Source organism: Hippoglossus hippoglossus, chromosome 21, assembly GCF_009819705.1.
Source record: "Hippoglossus hippoglossus isolate fHipHip1 chromosome 21, fHipHip1.pri, whole genome shotgun sequence".
NCBI lineage: Eukaryota > Metazoa > Chordata > Actinopteri > Pleuronectiformes > Pleuronectidae > Hippoglossus > Hippoglossus hippoglossus.
Window position 1 is genome coordinate 21,769,804 of NC_047171.1, and position 18,077 is coordinate 21,787,880.

At 40.0% G+C, this 18,077-nt stretch overlaps 1 protein-coding gene across 2 annotated transcripts in view; it reads right to left on the reverse strand.

Moving 5' to 3' along the window:
* man1a2 (mannosidase, alpha, class 1A, member 2) overlaps nt 1-18,077 on the reverse strand; it is a 114,376-nt gene that overhangs the window by 72,466 nt on the left and 23,833 nt on the right. For both annotated transcript variants that reach the window (XM_034574827.1, XM_034574828.1), the window contains exon 3: nt 14,562-14,823. In XM_034574827.1, coding sequence (XP_034430718.1) covers nt 14,562-14,823 — 262 coding nt within the window. The remainder of the gene's footprint in view (nt 1-14,561; nt 14,824-18,077) is intronic.

Consider the following 18,077-nt stretch of genomic DNA (forward strand, 5'->3'; position numbering starts at 1 on the left):
GATCTCTGTCACTGTCAAACCTATTTGTCAACTCCTCCATACCCTGAACTCAGGTGGAATCCACAACCTCAGAAAAGTAAATGTACTGTCTTTCTGGTCATGTCAGTCACTCTGTGGACATCTGTTGATTTACTTATCTATATTACTCTGTCCTTCTACCTGGCAGCTTTCCTATCTGTCCCTCTGCCAGCTGCTCTCTCTCTACATGCCTTCAGCTCATCACATTATCTCAGTGATGACCTTCATGTTGTTGGTTACTAAATTGGCACAGATGCCCTGGATCAGACTATCCCACAGTTCTTGTATTTAGTTTTTGTTTTGTTATTCGGTATGGAATTTACAGGGATAATGCCAATAATAAACATTCCTGTAAATGAGCCGGTTTAGCCATCTCGGCTAATTTTCCACTGTAGTCTCTGAGCAGGTGTGAACACAGCTACAAAGGACAAATACAATACATTAGATCTTATTGTGTAAAATAAAGCTCCATTGTTTTACTTCTGTTGAACTTTAGATTTTCAGGTTTCGATTTTTCGCTACTATTTTTCTTTACTGATATTGTGTCATTAACACTAGGTTCAACCTTGACTTTTCCTAAAAGAGAAGAATAATAATGATTCATGTGTTGCATTATATGTCAAAAGCCTCTTTAAAAAATTATAAACATTTGTGAAAAATCTAGCAGTTCTAAAATTATTTTTAAAAGACTCACAACTGAGACCAACTCCTACAACCTTTTAGAGGGGCTCGTTAAAAATCTGTCACCGGTCGCATTAGACTGACAGGTTACAAACCACAATCCTCATCAATAGAGTATTGTTGTCAGTCGTTTCCAGAATACAGACACATTCACAGAAGACAACATGTCTTTACCCTATAGCAGACTAAACCCATCTGCCAAGCAATAAAGCTTTACAAAAAAATACATTACTTCCAATCAAATCATAATTTCATTCATGAGGTGCCCAGATGGACCATCTATGTAGAAGCAAGGCTCTGCGTTTAAGCAGCTGTTCCTGTGCAACTTTACTTCAATTTTGTTGTATTGTAAGAGATCCTAAGATTTCAGTGTAAGAGGGATTCTGTGTGTGCTGCCCCGGGTAGTTTAGTCGAAACAAAAGGTGGTTTCCCACTGGACAAACATCCCCCAGGACTTGGTTCATCTACCTTTGTTACCGCTGGAGGAGTCAGGTTTGGAATCAAGTTCTGGGGAGATAGTTGAACAGTGTGTCTCTGGGTATCAGCTCTGTGATCAACTGGCGACCTGTCCAAGGTATACTCTGCTTGCCTGATGTCAACTGGAATTGGCTCCAGATCCCTGTGACCCTCAAGGATCAGTAGCAGGATAATCATGGGTGGTTGGTTAGGTGGGTCGATGAATAGATAGAGATCGTTTGACCCCAAAAAATGTCCCTGCTCTAGGTGTAGTACTTTCTGGAGGTTGAGGAACTTCCGGGTGGGGTTTGGGCACCATCACGTTTTCTGGAACATTTTTTACCTCTATTTTGTTAATATAACGAGAATAATCAAGAAGGAGCTGCCCAAGAGATTTATATATACATAGCTTTATATTTCATGCTCCATTGTCGTGCAAATAACAGAGATAGCAAAACACTATGGTTTTCCTACATCAGCAGACTAATTGGCATAATGTTCCTGTGCAATTGGCTGTGGAAAAAAATCACAATTCTGTTGAGGAACTTTTACCACTGGGAAGGTTTCTGCACATTAGTTCTTTGGAAATCAAAGTTCCTGGAACTTTTGTTGGAAAAGCCCCTTAAGTAAGCAATTAGTATGAGGTATACTTAGGTATACATTAACTTAGCTATCTGTCAGCCACCTTTTATCTCTCTCCAACCAAGCTATGTGTTTTTACCTGCCCGCCTACCTGCTTGCCTCTTTATGCCATCATGTGGGGATCAGTATCCAGACACTCCTTCATTTCTCTTTCTCTCTGGAGCCAGCAGGCAGCCAAGCTAATAAAGACAAGGGCCAGGAGTTTCTTTGGGTTCTTAGCCTCATGGCTTTCCATGACGCACGTCATGCACACAGTGCAGCTTATAAATCACATTAATACACACCATGACACTGACACTTAAGCTTTGGCTGGCTCCTTCTGATCTGTGTTGATTGGATGCTTCATCAAATTTTGATTGGCCCATATACCAAGGACAAGCTAAACAGTGCAGGGTGGTTGACAATGTTGACAAACTGCTTATTTAAAGGACCTTGGAATACTAATTGAAAATCAAGCTACTAAATTATGTGATTGATTTGACAGCCACCTCTTGCCTACATAGCATCTTGAGAACCACAAGGACGGGAGCAGGTAATGTAAGTTTGTTTTGGCAAAAACTGGCTGGTTATTATCACAATTAGATCTAAGCCAAATTAGCAATTATTGCAAAATTAGCCACACAGGCTTCAAAGAAAAACTTGGGAGCCAATCCCAATGTTTTTAGCATCCCTGACAAGGGAAATTAAACCTGCATCAATATATAAATCTACTATGAACACTGAATCAAATAGTTCTGTGTAATGTCAAGAGGTTGCTGTTATTGCCAAAATCATTGACCGTCATCAACCAACTCTGGTTTGGCTCAAACAGCAAAGTGGAGCAGTTAGGAAATTCTGTTAAATGATGCATCTTCCTGTTCGGTACTTTGGGATACAAGCCATTAAATAAAATGCTATTAAGAGCACGCCTGGGACAAGCTTTCCGGCAGAAGCAACGGCAATGATGGGATGGAAAAAGGGGGAAAAAACTCTAAATGTCACACCAGGAAAGCAAAAGGAACGCTTCAATAGCATTTATTATCATAAGACTAATAACCATGGCGAGGATTTTCTTTTCAAGTGGCTTATGTAACCATGATTTTCCAGACAAACTATCCCCAACCACAATGTTAATTTGCCCACACACAGCGAACAGGATGCAGCTACAAATATGGAGTGTGTACGCTTAGCAACAACTGTAACTATTGACTTGACAATAAAAGCTAAGAAGCCTGCATGTCTCATTGATTTCATTAAATGATCTAACCTGAATAGGAAAATGTTTAGCTTTATGTTTCACAGTCGCCCAAGTGCTTGCTCATTGTGGGAACTGTTTTTTTTTTTTTTTTAAAGGTCTTGACCTTCTGTGTAAAGTGCCTAGAGATAATGTATATTATGATTTGGTGCTACACAAATGAAATTGAATTGAAACTACTATTACTTGTGAGTAGGGGCTACACCGAGAGCGGAGGAGCAGCTTTATATGCATTGGTTTTGGTTGTGACTTTGAGTGTGTTTAAACATGAAACATTTCAATGACTAGCCCAGTCTCACTCACCAGCCCTCTTCCTACAACACTGAAATCCTCTTTTGACATCGGTTCCCAACAACAGGTCATTTCTCAAGAGTTATAGTTCTTTAGAGTTGTTTCCAAGCAACTTGGGGAAATATTTCAACCTCCTTGAGACTGGGCAACCAGCACTGCTCCTAGTTTTACAAAAGAAAAATATCTCAAGCTATGTAACTAAATTGATGATTTATGACATATCAATTTATATGATGATATATGATACATCCTTTGTAATTAATAATAAACCATGTTCCTCCCACATCACACACGCCTACTGGCTGGTCTGGCATGCCCCCAACAAAGGCAGGTAAAGACAGAGCAGATGCTGACATTTTGCACGGGAAGCGGCTGACCAATCACAACAGAGTGGGCCAGCGGAGCAACAATCAGAGCAACATAACAAAATGTTTAAGCCATTTTAATTTTCCATGACCTGCGGTTAAAATCTGCAGAATTGGCAACGGAGTTTAACCAGAGTTTGCCTCTCACACATGCACAACACAGTGGGAGGTTCTCTGCATATTTGTGTTCACAACAACAACAAATCCTCCGCAGTATTCAGGTGAGAGGTGGAGCAGCCGGGTGCAGCAGACAGAGGCAGGAAGTAACGTATTAATTCTGCTGCGTAGATCACGTGATTTTCTTGACAACACACAGACACCGGCGTCACCTCTTATCACCACAAACTCTCTTGACATCTTCGTTGGTGTCTTCTACCTGTTTTACCGCTTTTCAGCGGGGAGTATGAGAAAGTATATAGAAAATGTAAACCTGTTCAAATATTAAGCAATTTATGAACCTGAATATGAGCATCATATGTCTACTATAAATAATTGTTGTGTTCCTTTCTACTTCTTGGTCAACCTCACCTTTTTATTCCTAGTGAGTCCTGGTGGTGGGTAATCTTCTTGTCAATTTGTACCCAATGTAATCTGTGACTTCAACCCTAATCACTGTCTAAACTACCACAGACACAGTCTGTCCCTTTGCAGGATTCATCAGCTTTTCTGTGACAGCTGCTTGGCAAGGCTGGAATCACTGAAATCATTTCCACCAATACTGTATGATTTGAATACCTTCATATTAATTAATAGTACAATCAAACACCCCACTTTGCTGCCAAATCACAACTCACCAATTTGCAAAGGCATGGGCTGTTGCATACTGTCAATAAATGGACAGCCTTGTGTGCAGTTTCTTTAATTAAGCTTACAGTGGCATTTTAGCCAATACCAATACTGGGATACAGAGGGTTTTTTCCATTTTAACTAAAAGCCCCCCTGTGTGCAGTTTCTCCCCCCCGAGTTTAGTGTTGTTGTTCTGCAACAGTCTAACACGCTGGTTAAAAGTCTTAAAACCACCACTTCATTAGTATCTGACCTGGTTTATTAAACATTCCACTGTTTCCAATCCCTGAGGCACAAACTACTTCAAATGAAGAAACAGGCAACACTGACTTTGGTAAAAATACAGAAATTGTTTTATGTTGACAAACATTTATTTCTGCAAAAAATACAAGATGATGACTGACACTGCTCCTTGTAAATGAGGATTAAATCCAAATATTATGGCTATAAAGAAAATATATTTAAAACACTTAAAATTAAAAAAATTAAAAAACATTACACCAAGTCAAAGTGGCTTGTCTTAAAATTTTACATAATTAAACAATTTGAATATTGGATGTATATATGTATACTGTACCTCCCTGTGTTTAATTTCCCCCCACAAAATTTCCATACAAAGTGGATTACATGTGGAACAACTATTTATTGCTCTGAGTTTAGTTATTATTAAATTTCAGTATTGATACATTTTGCCGGGGTTTAAAGGCTGAGTTACATTGATGGCTTATCAAACCAAAAACCATATCAAACTAATTATCAGTGCTATGTGTGTGCTCCTTTACTCCAATTTGTCATGACTGCTGCAGGAAAACTCTGGAATATAGAAGATGTGCATTATGAAATAATGCTAAAAATGTCTGTTTTTTTCATGTTGTTCTCTTTTGTCGTACCTTAACGAGGGGAAAATTCTGAGGCATGGACATGGTTTGGGTATAAAAAGTCTGACATTGACCAGAAAACTCAAAGCACCACTGACCCCTTTGACCACAAGAATCATGTCAAACAGTACAGAGAGAGTCTACGGATGAGAGCCACAAAACTAAAGTCGAGTGCTCAAAACAAATCCCATACTCAGACACTGCGAGAGGCTTTTGCCCCGGCACACGATACGCCAAAGAACAAAGAAGATCGGAGGAGATAACAGCTGCTGTTACGACTTACATCTGCACAAACATGGCCTCAATTTAACACGGCCAAGAAAACGTAGGAGTAACAAGTAAGAGATATGCATCATTATCTGGATATGAAATGATCTCTATCAGTATATGAGATTTTGGACATATTGCATAGCCCTATGGGATATTGTTTTAATTGAAATACTACATAAAGTTGACCTTCGTTTTCAACCTTTTTTTCCCACTGTGGTTTGGATAGATCACTGTATCTTTAAACAGATGCATAGTTACTGGCTGTGTAAAGTCACTGCTGTGTTTACATATTAGTTTGGCATGTTGGCATCAAGAACCAGTGTCAAGTGTTGCCTACGTTTGTGGACATCCTTTCGGTTTGAGGTGACAGGAGAGGTCGTTTGGATCGAAACCTCGGGCAACATTTGCATAGTTTGGAGATGTAACTATGAATGAAACACATTCTAGCTACTGTTCTTAATAATTTGATCAATGTGGACAATCCAGCCTGATTAATATACAGTACAGTTGCAATGTGCATGATAATTAACATCCAAGTCATTATGATGAAAATAGTAAGTTATTGTTACTGGTATAAAATGTATACCATCTATTATACTGTAAACCTCAAACCAAACACTTATTGTGTAAGCTGACTGTAGTCGTCCATTACATCCTTCTACGGTGATCTGCTTAGCTCTCTATGGCTCAGTCTCTATACTGCCTCTGTAAATTTATTAATCATGGCACATTGTATTCTTAAGCTCGCTTTGGAACAAACTTGCCATCCAGGAGTGGCCCTGTGTTATTAAGGTCAGAGTCTGAGGGAGATTAAAAACCTCTCCTCCCCTCCTCTCCCTATCGACTGACCAGCTTGAATGTAAAAACTGAAGCCTCAAATACAGTGCAGGGTTTAGATGAGAAAGGCAGCCGTGTTTCTCATTTGATTAATATATTTGGTGGAACAACCCTAAAGATTTGTTTGTATTTCCATTTGATTGGTTTACAATTTTCCAAACGCAGTCCACATAATGGACTGATTTAAAAGTCTGCCAGAATGGTCCGATTGTGTGCAAATGCGAGATAAGTCACATATTTACTACACTGCTAACCCTTTGCACAGAAATTGCTCTAAATCGCTCTGCGCTTAATGCTGCCACCGGGTCAACCGCAGCAAATTAGCACTCAACCTGTGGTACACACATGAGGCAGGCTTCATTAAGACCTCTCTACAATTGTTTTCACAGAGTTTGAAAAATGATTCTTATACACACAAGGACCCCCTGTTAAAATTATTCATTAACGCCATGGACAGGTGCCATCTTCTTTTACGCACAGCACTCCGACAATGTGATATTAATTGGAAAAAGACGAATCAGCTGACAGTTTGGCCTCTGTCATCACGTCCAACAAGACTACACAGTCTATTAGGAGCTGTGACCTTCAACGTGCTCGGCAATTGCCTGCTTGCCGCCTGCTCTGGGGGAAAAAAGAGCAAAAAACTGCCGCTAGCCATTTCCTTCCCACTGGCTGTGATTCATGCACCCTTATCCCTGATGTGCCACGTCTCCACACACACACACACACACACACACACACACACACACACACACACACACACACACACACACACACACACACACACACACACACACACACACACACACACACACACACACACACACACACACACACACACACACACACACACACACACACACAATTACAATGTATGGAAACAGACACAGGGCACTGAAATATTCATAAACCCCCTCCAAGCCAGCAGCAAAGAGCAAGGCCATTACTTTTGCCATTGTTTGAAAAGAGATATTTAAAAATCAGCTTAGCTCCCACTACAAGAGGCACACAGGGACAAGCTTGTGGAGGTTTGGGGAGCTGGAGAGCAGAGCTGAAGTTATGTGCTGCTCTGAGCGACCTCCAGAGTCAGTTTGACTGATTTAAAGCACTTGTCCCCCGCTCTCCACTCGACTCTCATCTCCTTTCAGCTCACCCCATGGACGCTTTCTATCTGGTTTAACGGAAGACCTTTCGGAAGATGCACGAGGGTGGTGAGAATGTGAATATCTGAATTCCTTCCTGCAGTAAATACGCTCATGGCACTTAGGGAGAGGGTGGTAATAAATTTGCAGTGAAATAAAGACAGTAAAAGCCTCTGTTTATACAGCATCCAAGCCTTCTAGATTGTGGTGTAAGATACTGTTACCCCAGTGTAATGTATGGAGCCAACATAAAGATCTTACAATACTCTACTCTCATCATAATGTCAGTCCTATCAGTTCTGGATAAAAAATGTGCGTGTATATATTTTTTTTTAAAGGGAGCATGAGCTTGTCTAAAAAGCCACATTTTAATCCAAGTGACTATGATAAGAAACCAAAGACATTTGTAAAAGGGGTTATTCCTTCGATGTAGTATCTCTGCAACACTGGGTTATGTTGTTTTGAGTCAGGGAACCAGATCTATTTATAACACAACTAGATTTACTGAATGGATTCATAATTATATATATAAAAATGTACATTTCTCTCTATCAGTTCTGTGTCTTGCTCACTGGTTTAGGTCAATAAAGCATCATTCTAGTTTCATTAAGTCTGTTTTCTTCCATTTATCGGTGGTTGAAAGAGAAACAAAGCTGGAGATAGAGCTCGTCTTTCTCAGCGGCAGCAGCTCAGAGTGATGTTGCCCTCTGCCAGCTTCACTGTCGCTCCCTCTCCATCACCTGATATCTAATTGTTGCGGATCATTATGCCTGTTCTCCACTTAAAACGATTGGGTTTCTTTCTGCCTTCAGTCAAATAAAGGAACTTAGCACCAGTTCTCCAGTCAAACACAGTTAGGCTCTTCAGACGGGCTGATGGGTCTGTTGTACTATCGGACAAGTAAGTGAGAGTGGGAGTCTTTGGCAAACTCACGATTCTTGGTGTCACGATTTGATTCGCAATCAAAGAGAAAAAAAGAAAGGGAGGGATGACATTTTGACTCTTGCTCTTTCAGACCAAAGATGTAGTTTAGCACACAATCCAAAGGAACACGAGTAAGAGTTCGTTTCCCTCTGACCTGCAAATGAAACAGAAGATTAACTGAACTTTTGGTCACTCAGTGGAGTGATAGAATGCAGCTTTATCATTTTAGTTAGTTGCTTTAAATAGAAATAGCCCGGTGATAGATTTGGATGGATGCGTTAAATAGGGGGCATTTTACAGTCAAAACACTTGAGGCTTGTATTGCTAAGCCAAGTATTACATTATGTAAGTTATTTCCACAAAACTTGGTGGAAATATGGATCATGGGCCAAGGAACAATCTATTTATTGTCAATTTTGGCGCAGATCTTGACAAAAGGGGCAAATATTAAACATATCCAAATAGAGCTTTTTGACATCTTGATCGATTTTTCAAGGAATAATTAATGGTTCTTGATGAAAGAAAAAACAGATAAGTTAAGGTAGAGCCTTGATAGAGGAATGCAACCTACTGAGTGATATTCTAGTGCCCTTGCCTTTTTTGATGGCCCACTATAAAATGTAACTAGTTTGTTTATGCTGTGTACACAATGCAGGTAAAGCATTCTGTCCTGCAACTTTTTCTTTCCATTAGCACAACGTTATCCAGCAGTAACTTATTAAAAAAAGGCAATTATGAATCCATACCGAAATGCAGAGTTTAAAAATAGCCATTGTTCACCAGAGCAAATAGAAATGCAGTAAAATTATTCCTGTCCTGACAATAGTGTGTTGTAAAAAACCTGTGAGCTCTGGCTTGCATTTTGCTCAGAAACATGTATTTAAAGACATAATTAAAATAATCACAGTATTTAATTTAATATGTCAGTGTCTGTGATGATTATATAATTTAAAAGTGTGGGTTGATGCGGCTGTCTGTGCTCACAGCTGGTCTGTGCATCCAGAGAACCGCTGCCTTCAGAAGCACATCCATGAGAAATTGAATGTGCACATACACATTTACATATCTTATGGGTGATCTGGCATTAATGTTGAAGAGGCCATTATAGCTCCTGCATTACCATTAGTGTGTATCGAGGTACATTAAAGTGTGATCAAGAACAAGCTTTCTTCCTGCGCTAATGGAGTTAAAATGCAAGTCAGCGGAGGAAGAGGAGTCGAGCTGCACTGCTGTGCTCACGTCACAAACTCTTCTCACGGCAAAACACATAGAAAAAAAGTGTAAGCCATGATGTTATTTTTAGCTCTGTTCAATTTAGGTTTCCCAGTAAGCCATACTAATACTTTTAGGCTTGTGTTACGAAGGTGCTGATTGAACTTTGAGTCCTTGTAGGATGTAGTTGATGGTGCTGTTTTTTTTTTCTAATGAGCCTTTATTTGAAAGAACAGAGTAAAGCGTGAAAGGGAGAGAGAGCAGAAAAGACTCTTTTGATGCAGGAGGACTCAAGCCTCATTAGGCACACAATCAACCAGGTGAGCCATTAGTCGCCCCATGTGACGGGCTGTTGACACAAGCAGCAACAAAGTATTCCTGTTACCCTAAAATGACATCATTAACAATCACTAGGCAGGAAATGCAACACAAATACAGTTGGGGAACGTACTTTTGGTGGTGGAGAGAGAATCTGATAACGTGAGGCAAAAAAGCAAAATGATTTAGGGGCTTCTGTATGAAAGAGTATGAAGCAGCTGAAAAAGGTTTACTTTTATGTTGAAGAGGGAAAAGACAAATGAAGATCAAGATTACAAATACAAAAATAGGGTTAGATGCTCTACAAGTGTGCCTTGCCTCTCAAGTTTTCTTTAACTTAATATTTTCTTTTGAAGAAAAAACACAAATGCAGGTGCTTCAAAAATACTGCTGTATAATCTGGGTGGATGCTTTGAAAGGGGGCATCCTACCGTCAAAAACGTTTGAGTACCTCTTACACAGCCCTAATGCTACACGTGTATTAGCAGAATGGGAAGAAGCAGAAAACCTCTAATTATTTCAGAGACGATTACTCCACCACAGTCGAGTTATACCATTCAATTTATTGTAAAGTTTATGTTTTCTTATTAACACTGAATTATATTAAGATGTATGAACCAACAATGGTGGCTTTGCAGCCATTTTCTTCACAGTATTGTTGTAGGTCTTTCCTCATATCTCCAAATCTGGACATTTCCCCACTGAGCTGCTCAAAATTGCAATATGAACAATATGAGGTGAATGTAACAGTACTGTGATCCAACCTACAAAGTAAAAGTATAACCGCAGAACTTTTTGTTTCAATCTTTTTCCCCAATAGAAAGACTAGACAGCTTCTCTAAAGGTTAATGGTAACAATTAGGGAATAAATGTGGCAGCTGGGACTCCTGTTGACATATAGAGCCATATATAATTCATACGCACAATGTTTAGAAGAAAGGATGGTTTGTCAAATGTCACCTCCCTACCACATGCTATGTCAGACTCGCTTACAAGTCAGCGTTGAGCATTACACGAGAAAACACGTACACAGTAGTAGAAAAGAATATTAGTAGGAAGGAAATAATTAATGGATCTTGATTTAAAAAAAAGATCAGACATGTTTAGGGGACTGATATCACAATGATACATTTACTTTCTAAAATAATCTACAGTGTTGAAACCAGCCCATATGGTAAATCCACATGAGATGCATAGTAAATGGGGTTTGCTTTTGTTTCACCATCACTGAAATCACAATGCTCTACAAAAAAACATATGCACCAATTAATATCATCGATCACTAGTCATAGGTCGTGACTTCAGGTCTATTAATTTGAATTAACGATATATTCATATTTGATCTGGATTTATATAAAAAAACATTTCTTTACCGTTTGATCTAAAATAAAATAAAAGGTTCTTTGAAACTGTTCAATGACAAACAACATTTGACCTGTGATTTTTGTAGACCATCGCTGATGACCATTTTAAATTGTCTTTGCAAAGAAAAGAGAAAAAAATCCACTGAGCACTTTCAATAAGCGATCCAACAAAGCACTGTAACCTCTCAAATAAAGACGTCCTGTGTATTTAAAGCAGTAACAAAGATTTCAGTACATCAGAGAGAACATAAATAACTGCTGCTGTATTAAGAACTCTTCATTTCTCGAGGGGGAAACATAACCTTCTAATATTAGACTGAACATTATTTTCCAGCATTATTGATGAACAAACATTACTTACTGAAAGGGAACCATGCTTTTGTATCACGGCCCATTAACTGCAACAGACAGCTTATTTCAACTGCTCTGGGCCAACAAAATCTCATGATGCGGTAGGCGAATAGCAACGGAACAGTAAATAGTAAAAACTATTCCATTCCTTTTCTTTTATTGCCCTAAAGCTCTGTCTCTATTTCCAGACAAAGGTTTAACGGCCATTAATGTCCAAGACGTGTAATTAGCAGAACAGCAAAAGAGCACAGAGTGAATAGAGGTGGTGGAAAAGGAGTGTTTATGTGCTTTGTACAGTCAATAGTTTGTATTTGGAAGACATAAAAACAGAGTTAATTTCTGTATCTGGAAAAACCATTGACTGTATATGAATTTGGCCAACATGAAGGCTCTCGAAGGTGAAGCCAAATCATTCTGATAACCTCAGTGTTTGGCTGCAGTTTAGGTCATAAACCTTGCCTCCTCCACGTTGACGGATGGGATATGGGCCAAAGTACGTTAAATACATACTGACTCCAAATTACATAACAATGCAAGATGCTGTCAGCCATATCTTGGATATTTTTGCTTCATTTTTGTACAGCAGGTGGATATGCAAACATGTTGTCCATCTTTATACAGTATACAGTCTATGTGATAGACAAAGGGCCTGACCATAGAGCTGCAAAAGTCCCTAGTTCGATCTGACCAATTCATCTAAGCTGGACAGATCCGTGTTGAAATGTTACTCTTACTTATCAAGAGTCATATCACGTCAATCAGATGAGCCTAAAAAAACTGAAGTTGTAGCAGTAGTTGTTTGGGATGCTGAGATTTGCTAATGCTAATTGATGCACTGGGTAAACATGTATAAGCAGCCGCATCAAGTCAGTTTCTGAGAAAATCCAATCTTGGGGAATCTTAGGAAATTTGCAGAATCCGACATAATTGATATTATCTGATCCCATAATTGATCTGTCATCTGTATTATATCACCAAATGTTGTAATTTAAAATATATTTAACATTAAGACTAGCTTGTTTGAGAGGTTTGGTGTTTTTGTTTTAATGACAGCATCACCACACAGCAACAGTTCAAAACTTCCTCCACAGCAAAAATTAAATAAAAGGTTGAACATCCAATTGTTAAAACCAGAGGCAAAGATTTCAGTCAGTGATCGTAACGAACTGTGTAAATACCACTCCTAACCAATAATCCGAAAAGTAATACAGGAAAGTGTAGACAGATGGAAAGTAGTTTGGTAAAAGACTGGCTCAATAACTACCTCTGCCTGGATTACTCCATCTACATGAAACTTATATGATGGCTGTAAAATAATGGATGCTCATACTGCATACTACTCCAAAATGCAGGCCAAATAACTGCCTGTAACCTGTATTTAAAAGACACAATTGGTATTGTATTGTCTGATTTCTCCTTGGAATCACAAGGCAATCAGTAGTGTGCAGTTCTATAGCTCGTACAGCTACTACTTCCTTGCATCTGGGAGTGTGTGGCGTTCTGTCTGAATGGTAATTATGAAGGGAACAAAAGGGTTGTTGGAGACGAAGGCGGGTTTTGGAGTGAATAGGCCAGCTCCCGTGCTCGGCAAGTGGTTCGACTCCAAGTGATGTTTCAAGAGAGACGATATGTAGGAATCATGCAGGAGAACATGCAGCAGGAGGGAGGACAGAAAGAAAGAACAAGGGCACAGAGAGGGAGATGAGGCCCGGGGTTGGCAGGGTCTCTACAGCAGATAGCACCATCTGCATTCTGCACGGGTGCTGTCCCGTCTGGCTCGCTGTTGCCTTTAATAAAAGCTGGTGCTGAGACAGACAGCGGGCGAACGAAATGCATTCAGAGGTACAGTCGAAATATTCACCAACTGGGGGACGCACGCACGCACGCACTTTGGCATGAGATCTACAGGAGCTGGGGGTCAAACCACCAACCCTCTGGTTAATAGATGACCTGCTCTACCTCCCTTCACTTGAAAAGGGAGGAGTTAGCTCTGTTTTAGGGATGTTTGCAAAAACAATCACAGTGGAGTAATGCCCAAAATCCTATGTGTGCCATACATAGGATGACTCTTCGTGGACTATTGGTGGAACTTTGTCTGTGATAGAAATGTATTTTTTTAGAAGCTGAAGCAGATTGAAAGAGGATATGATCAGAGTAATAAAAGATAATTATAATCAGTACCTTAAAAATATTCATTGGCATTTATCTAAAGTTAAAATGTTGATGAATGTGCTTGTTTCCAGCCATGTCTAGTTTCCAAGTCGAAAGCATTTAAACCAGCTGTTCAAGCTCTCAAAAGATTTTAAGTTTACATTTCTACTTGCTGCAGAAGTAGAGAAGAAAAGGGTGTTGTGAAAGTTGAGGATTTCAAAATACCCTTACATTTTAGAATGTTATTTTAATCAAAAATGAGGATTTTAAAAGCTTTTTAGTGAGTAATTTACATTGTTATGGATTAAGGAAAGGGTTTATATTAAATTAAACTGATAGTTTTATTAAATGTGAAGCTCAGATAAATTGAACACCAAAGGAGGAGGTGCTTATTATAGTGACTCAGTGACTGATAGATTTATTGACAACTAGCTTTTGCTACAATATCTCAGTGTAATGTTTCTCTGATGGCTCTTGTTACATACATAATATGACCCCCCTAACAGTATGAGCCAGTCACACCTATAAAAATCCGTAACCTGCATCAATCCCATGATGCATTACTGCGTACACTGCACAAAATGACATCACAAACATACTTATCAACTGGATATTTAAAAAAGTAGACCTGGTCGTCTTACCTCTCTGATCTTGTCTCGTTTCTCTTTGACGTCAGGCTCTGGTGGTTCTCCGTCGCTGACACCCACCACTTTTGGCATCGGGACAGGTGGCAAAGGTTTAGGCCCTTGATCCTTCTTTTTCAGGTCCTCCATCACTTTGTTTTTCTCTGTCTGGATCTCAGCCTGCAGCTCCTCACGTGACTTTCTTAGCTTCTCCTTTGCCTCCTGCAGCGCTCGCTCGTGGTCTGCCCGTATCTTGTCCCGCAGGCTCTCCTCCTCCTCCCTGTAGAAGGCAAGGAAACAGGCAGGGGGTGAGATTTGTTTTTATTCTTTGCTCTTTCTTTGCATCCCTATTAGCTCCATGGAGTGGATGCTGGTCCTCCAAGGGTGCACATACAAATAGTTATTTTAACCAAGGCTGACACAAAACAGCAAAACACATTGGGAGAAGAAAGGTGTGCAGAGGGATTTGTATTCAAAACTAATTAAAGATGAAGTTTTGAGAGCAAACACAGGCCCTTTGGGAAACGGTTATTCCACTGTAACGGAGATGAAAACTAAGGAAAGTTATCACAGGTGCAAATTTAAGTAGGTAGAAAAGGGGTGAGCCTCCCAGAACTGGTGCATTACTTTTGGCAATGAGATGAATTTCATATCATCGTCACCTAACAAATTATGGAGGTAATTTTTATTACCTTCGAACATTGAAGATCTAAGTGATTTTCTGTCTGCTGTTTTGTGTTAAGATTTTAAGTGTTTGTTTTCACTGCTTAGCCATGAACCTTCAACTTGACACGTCTTCCACCACCTCTCTGCTTCTCTGTGCTGCACTCGAGGATTGGGGGCAGCTGCACATATCTGATACACCACACCGACAGAAGTATTATCAGGATACAGAGGTCGAGATGTGTCAGTCCGTGGAGCGAATGTGATAAACCTGGTGCTTTAATGGCGTATTAATGAGCCATGCCAGTGTGTGGGTGTTGCAGTTTGGATACACGTCGTCTGCTACACTGCCTTGAGAAGTAAACCCCATGTCACAATAAATGAATGCATTTACAAACTTCAAGGTGTCTTTGTCCTGCAATTTGGGTACGGATTCCAAGCCTCTTGTAGTTGCAACATAATATTTTCATAATCAGAACTAATTAATGAATATAATTAGTTTTTATGTAAATGTATGTAAATGTGTGATTAAAGCTTCAGAAATAAAGAATAAACTACAAGGGCCCTCGGTGAGTGCAAACCTCCACCACGCTAAAATGTAGTGGGTACTCCCCTGAGTCATGCTCCACACATCCCAAAAATATCAAGAAAAACGGTTCAGTACTATTTGAGTAATCCAGATGAATGATAGGCAAATGGACAGAGGTAATCAAGCTTCACCATGCACCACGTTTAATCAACCACCACTGAGGCCTGGTATAGAGGACCACCCACATTGAGAGGCTTGGACCCTGCAGCGACTGCAGGTTAGGTTGTGAACCGGCCCTGCGTGTCCTGCCCAATCTCTCTCCCCAGTCCAGGCTTCAACTGTCCCATCAATAAAGACAAAGTGCCCAATAAGCATCTCTTTAAAAAAAATAAAAATAAAACAGCACAGGGGCAAACAAAGTCATTGAGTTTGGACAAGCCAACATTTTAACAGCAACATTTCAATTAACAACAACAGACAAGCAAAAAAACAAGGGGTCAGACACAGTTCTGCATACAGAGAAGGCCCGTCTGTAATTTGCTTCTCTTAAGTGAAACCTTACCCTCCCACCCCACAACTCCGATGTGTTACATCAGTTCCATGAAACAGGAGAGGTGTAGAGGATCACAATGAGGAGGAAAGCCAGAATGAGATGGAAACCTCATCTGTGGTTTCACTTGTTGGTACAAAGCCCCAGGGTGTTGATTCAACTCAACCCTGCTAGGATGTGGGTCAGTAATGAAAAACACACACAGCAGGGCGCTGAAGCAAAGGTGACAGCAGGACAGTGACGTTTTACTGTTCTGAGAAGAATTTTATCTTTGAATCTCTAGTGGCGAACAACTTAAAATACAGAATCAGAGCCAAATTAAACACAATTACAGCTGAGCTCCGGGTTGATGCAGGTCAAACGCATTCAACGTCTGTTACATAAAGAACCAAATGCAGGATGGCAAATCCTTTGTATTCCAGTTGGACAATACTCTGCATCTTACAAATCAATGTATAGGTCATACCCTGTGTGTACATTATCTTCAGTTGACGGGTGCCGTGTGGGAGGAAGGAAGACAATTTAAACATGGTTTTACTCCTGCAGTTGATGATTTGAAATAATCATTTTTGTCAAAGCAGCAAACTGGATTTCTCTGCTTTCTTTAGGCTTCAAATACATTTTAAATCAATATGAAAAATGTCAATACGAACGTCAACAGGAATAATGTTGATGTTTCATATTCATGTTGTACTAGGCTACATCACAATGATATGAACTGAATGAGGAAGGAAATTCTTTTTTTTAAAAAGGGTCACAAACAGAAGAATTCCCATTGACACTTGAGTTGTCCCTAATGTTTTCATCAGTCCTGCTGTGTTGCTTAAGTTTCTGTGGTTAAAAACAGCATTAGAACTTGCTAGATCTGAGCCGTAGAATTCAACACGTATGAAAAATCTCCTGAGTGAAAATATGTGAGTTTTCAATGACCTTCCATGTGATAAACACAGGAAATGTGGGAGGAACTGATGACCTGCTGCGATCTGTGTGGACTCAGCTGCAAGCCTCCACAGTCCTACAACATCTCTGGGAGGATGAGAATGTTACCAGTCCTTGAAGCTTTCATTCCAGCATGTTTAGAACAGGTTCTACTCAAACAAACATCATTCTCCTCCTCTTCTTCGGCCGGAAAACAACTGGAGTGTCAGGAGAGCACATACCTCCACAAAGGACCTCCTCAAAGCTGCACCAAATTATACACTCTCATAGATTATCAGTCCCCTAAATATAACTGATAATATAACTAGATACAAAGCTCAGTGTTTTCGTTACAGCACATCAACACCAGTGTCGGCCCTCATTGACAAAAGCTCTTGATTGTCATTGTCTTTCCAAGTTTACATGTTTGTCAGCGTCTTCGAAGTGTATGGCTCCTCTTTTTTTTTTAATAAGAGATCATTGCATTTTTCTAGTTTTGCATCCGTCGCATGTTAGAAACGTCATCAACGCGGCCACTCGCACGCTGTGAATTTTCTGGACTCTTTCCAGCTGTATTTTTACATGGGCTGGCAGAAAACGTTACACTAAATGTTCAGGGCAACTGACTCAGACATTTGCGTTCTCATTTACAGCCCCTCCAGACTTAAGTGGATGTCTGTAAGCAGCTTATGTGTGATCAGCACCTATGAACAACCCATCCTGACCCTGAATCCTCTTCAGGTTCAGTTGGGGCTCCAGTCTATCCCAGCATGCACTGAGTGAGAAAGGTAACCCAAGGCCATCCCAACAGTCTGTTGCCGTGTGTGAGGAAGAAAAGATATGTGTGCAAGACGCAAAAGAGTCAAGACAGAAT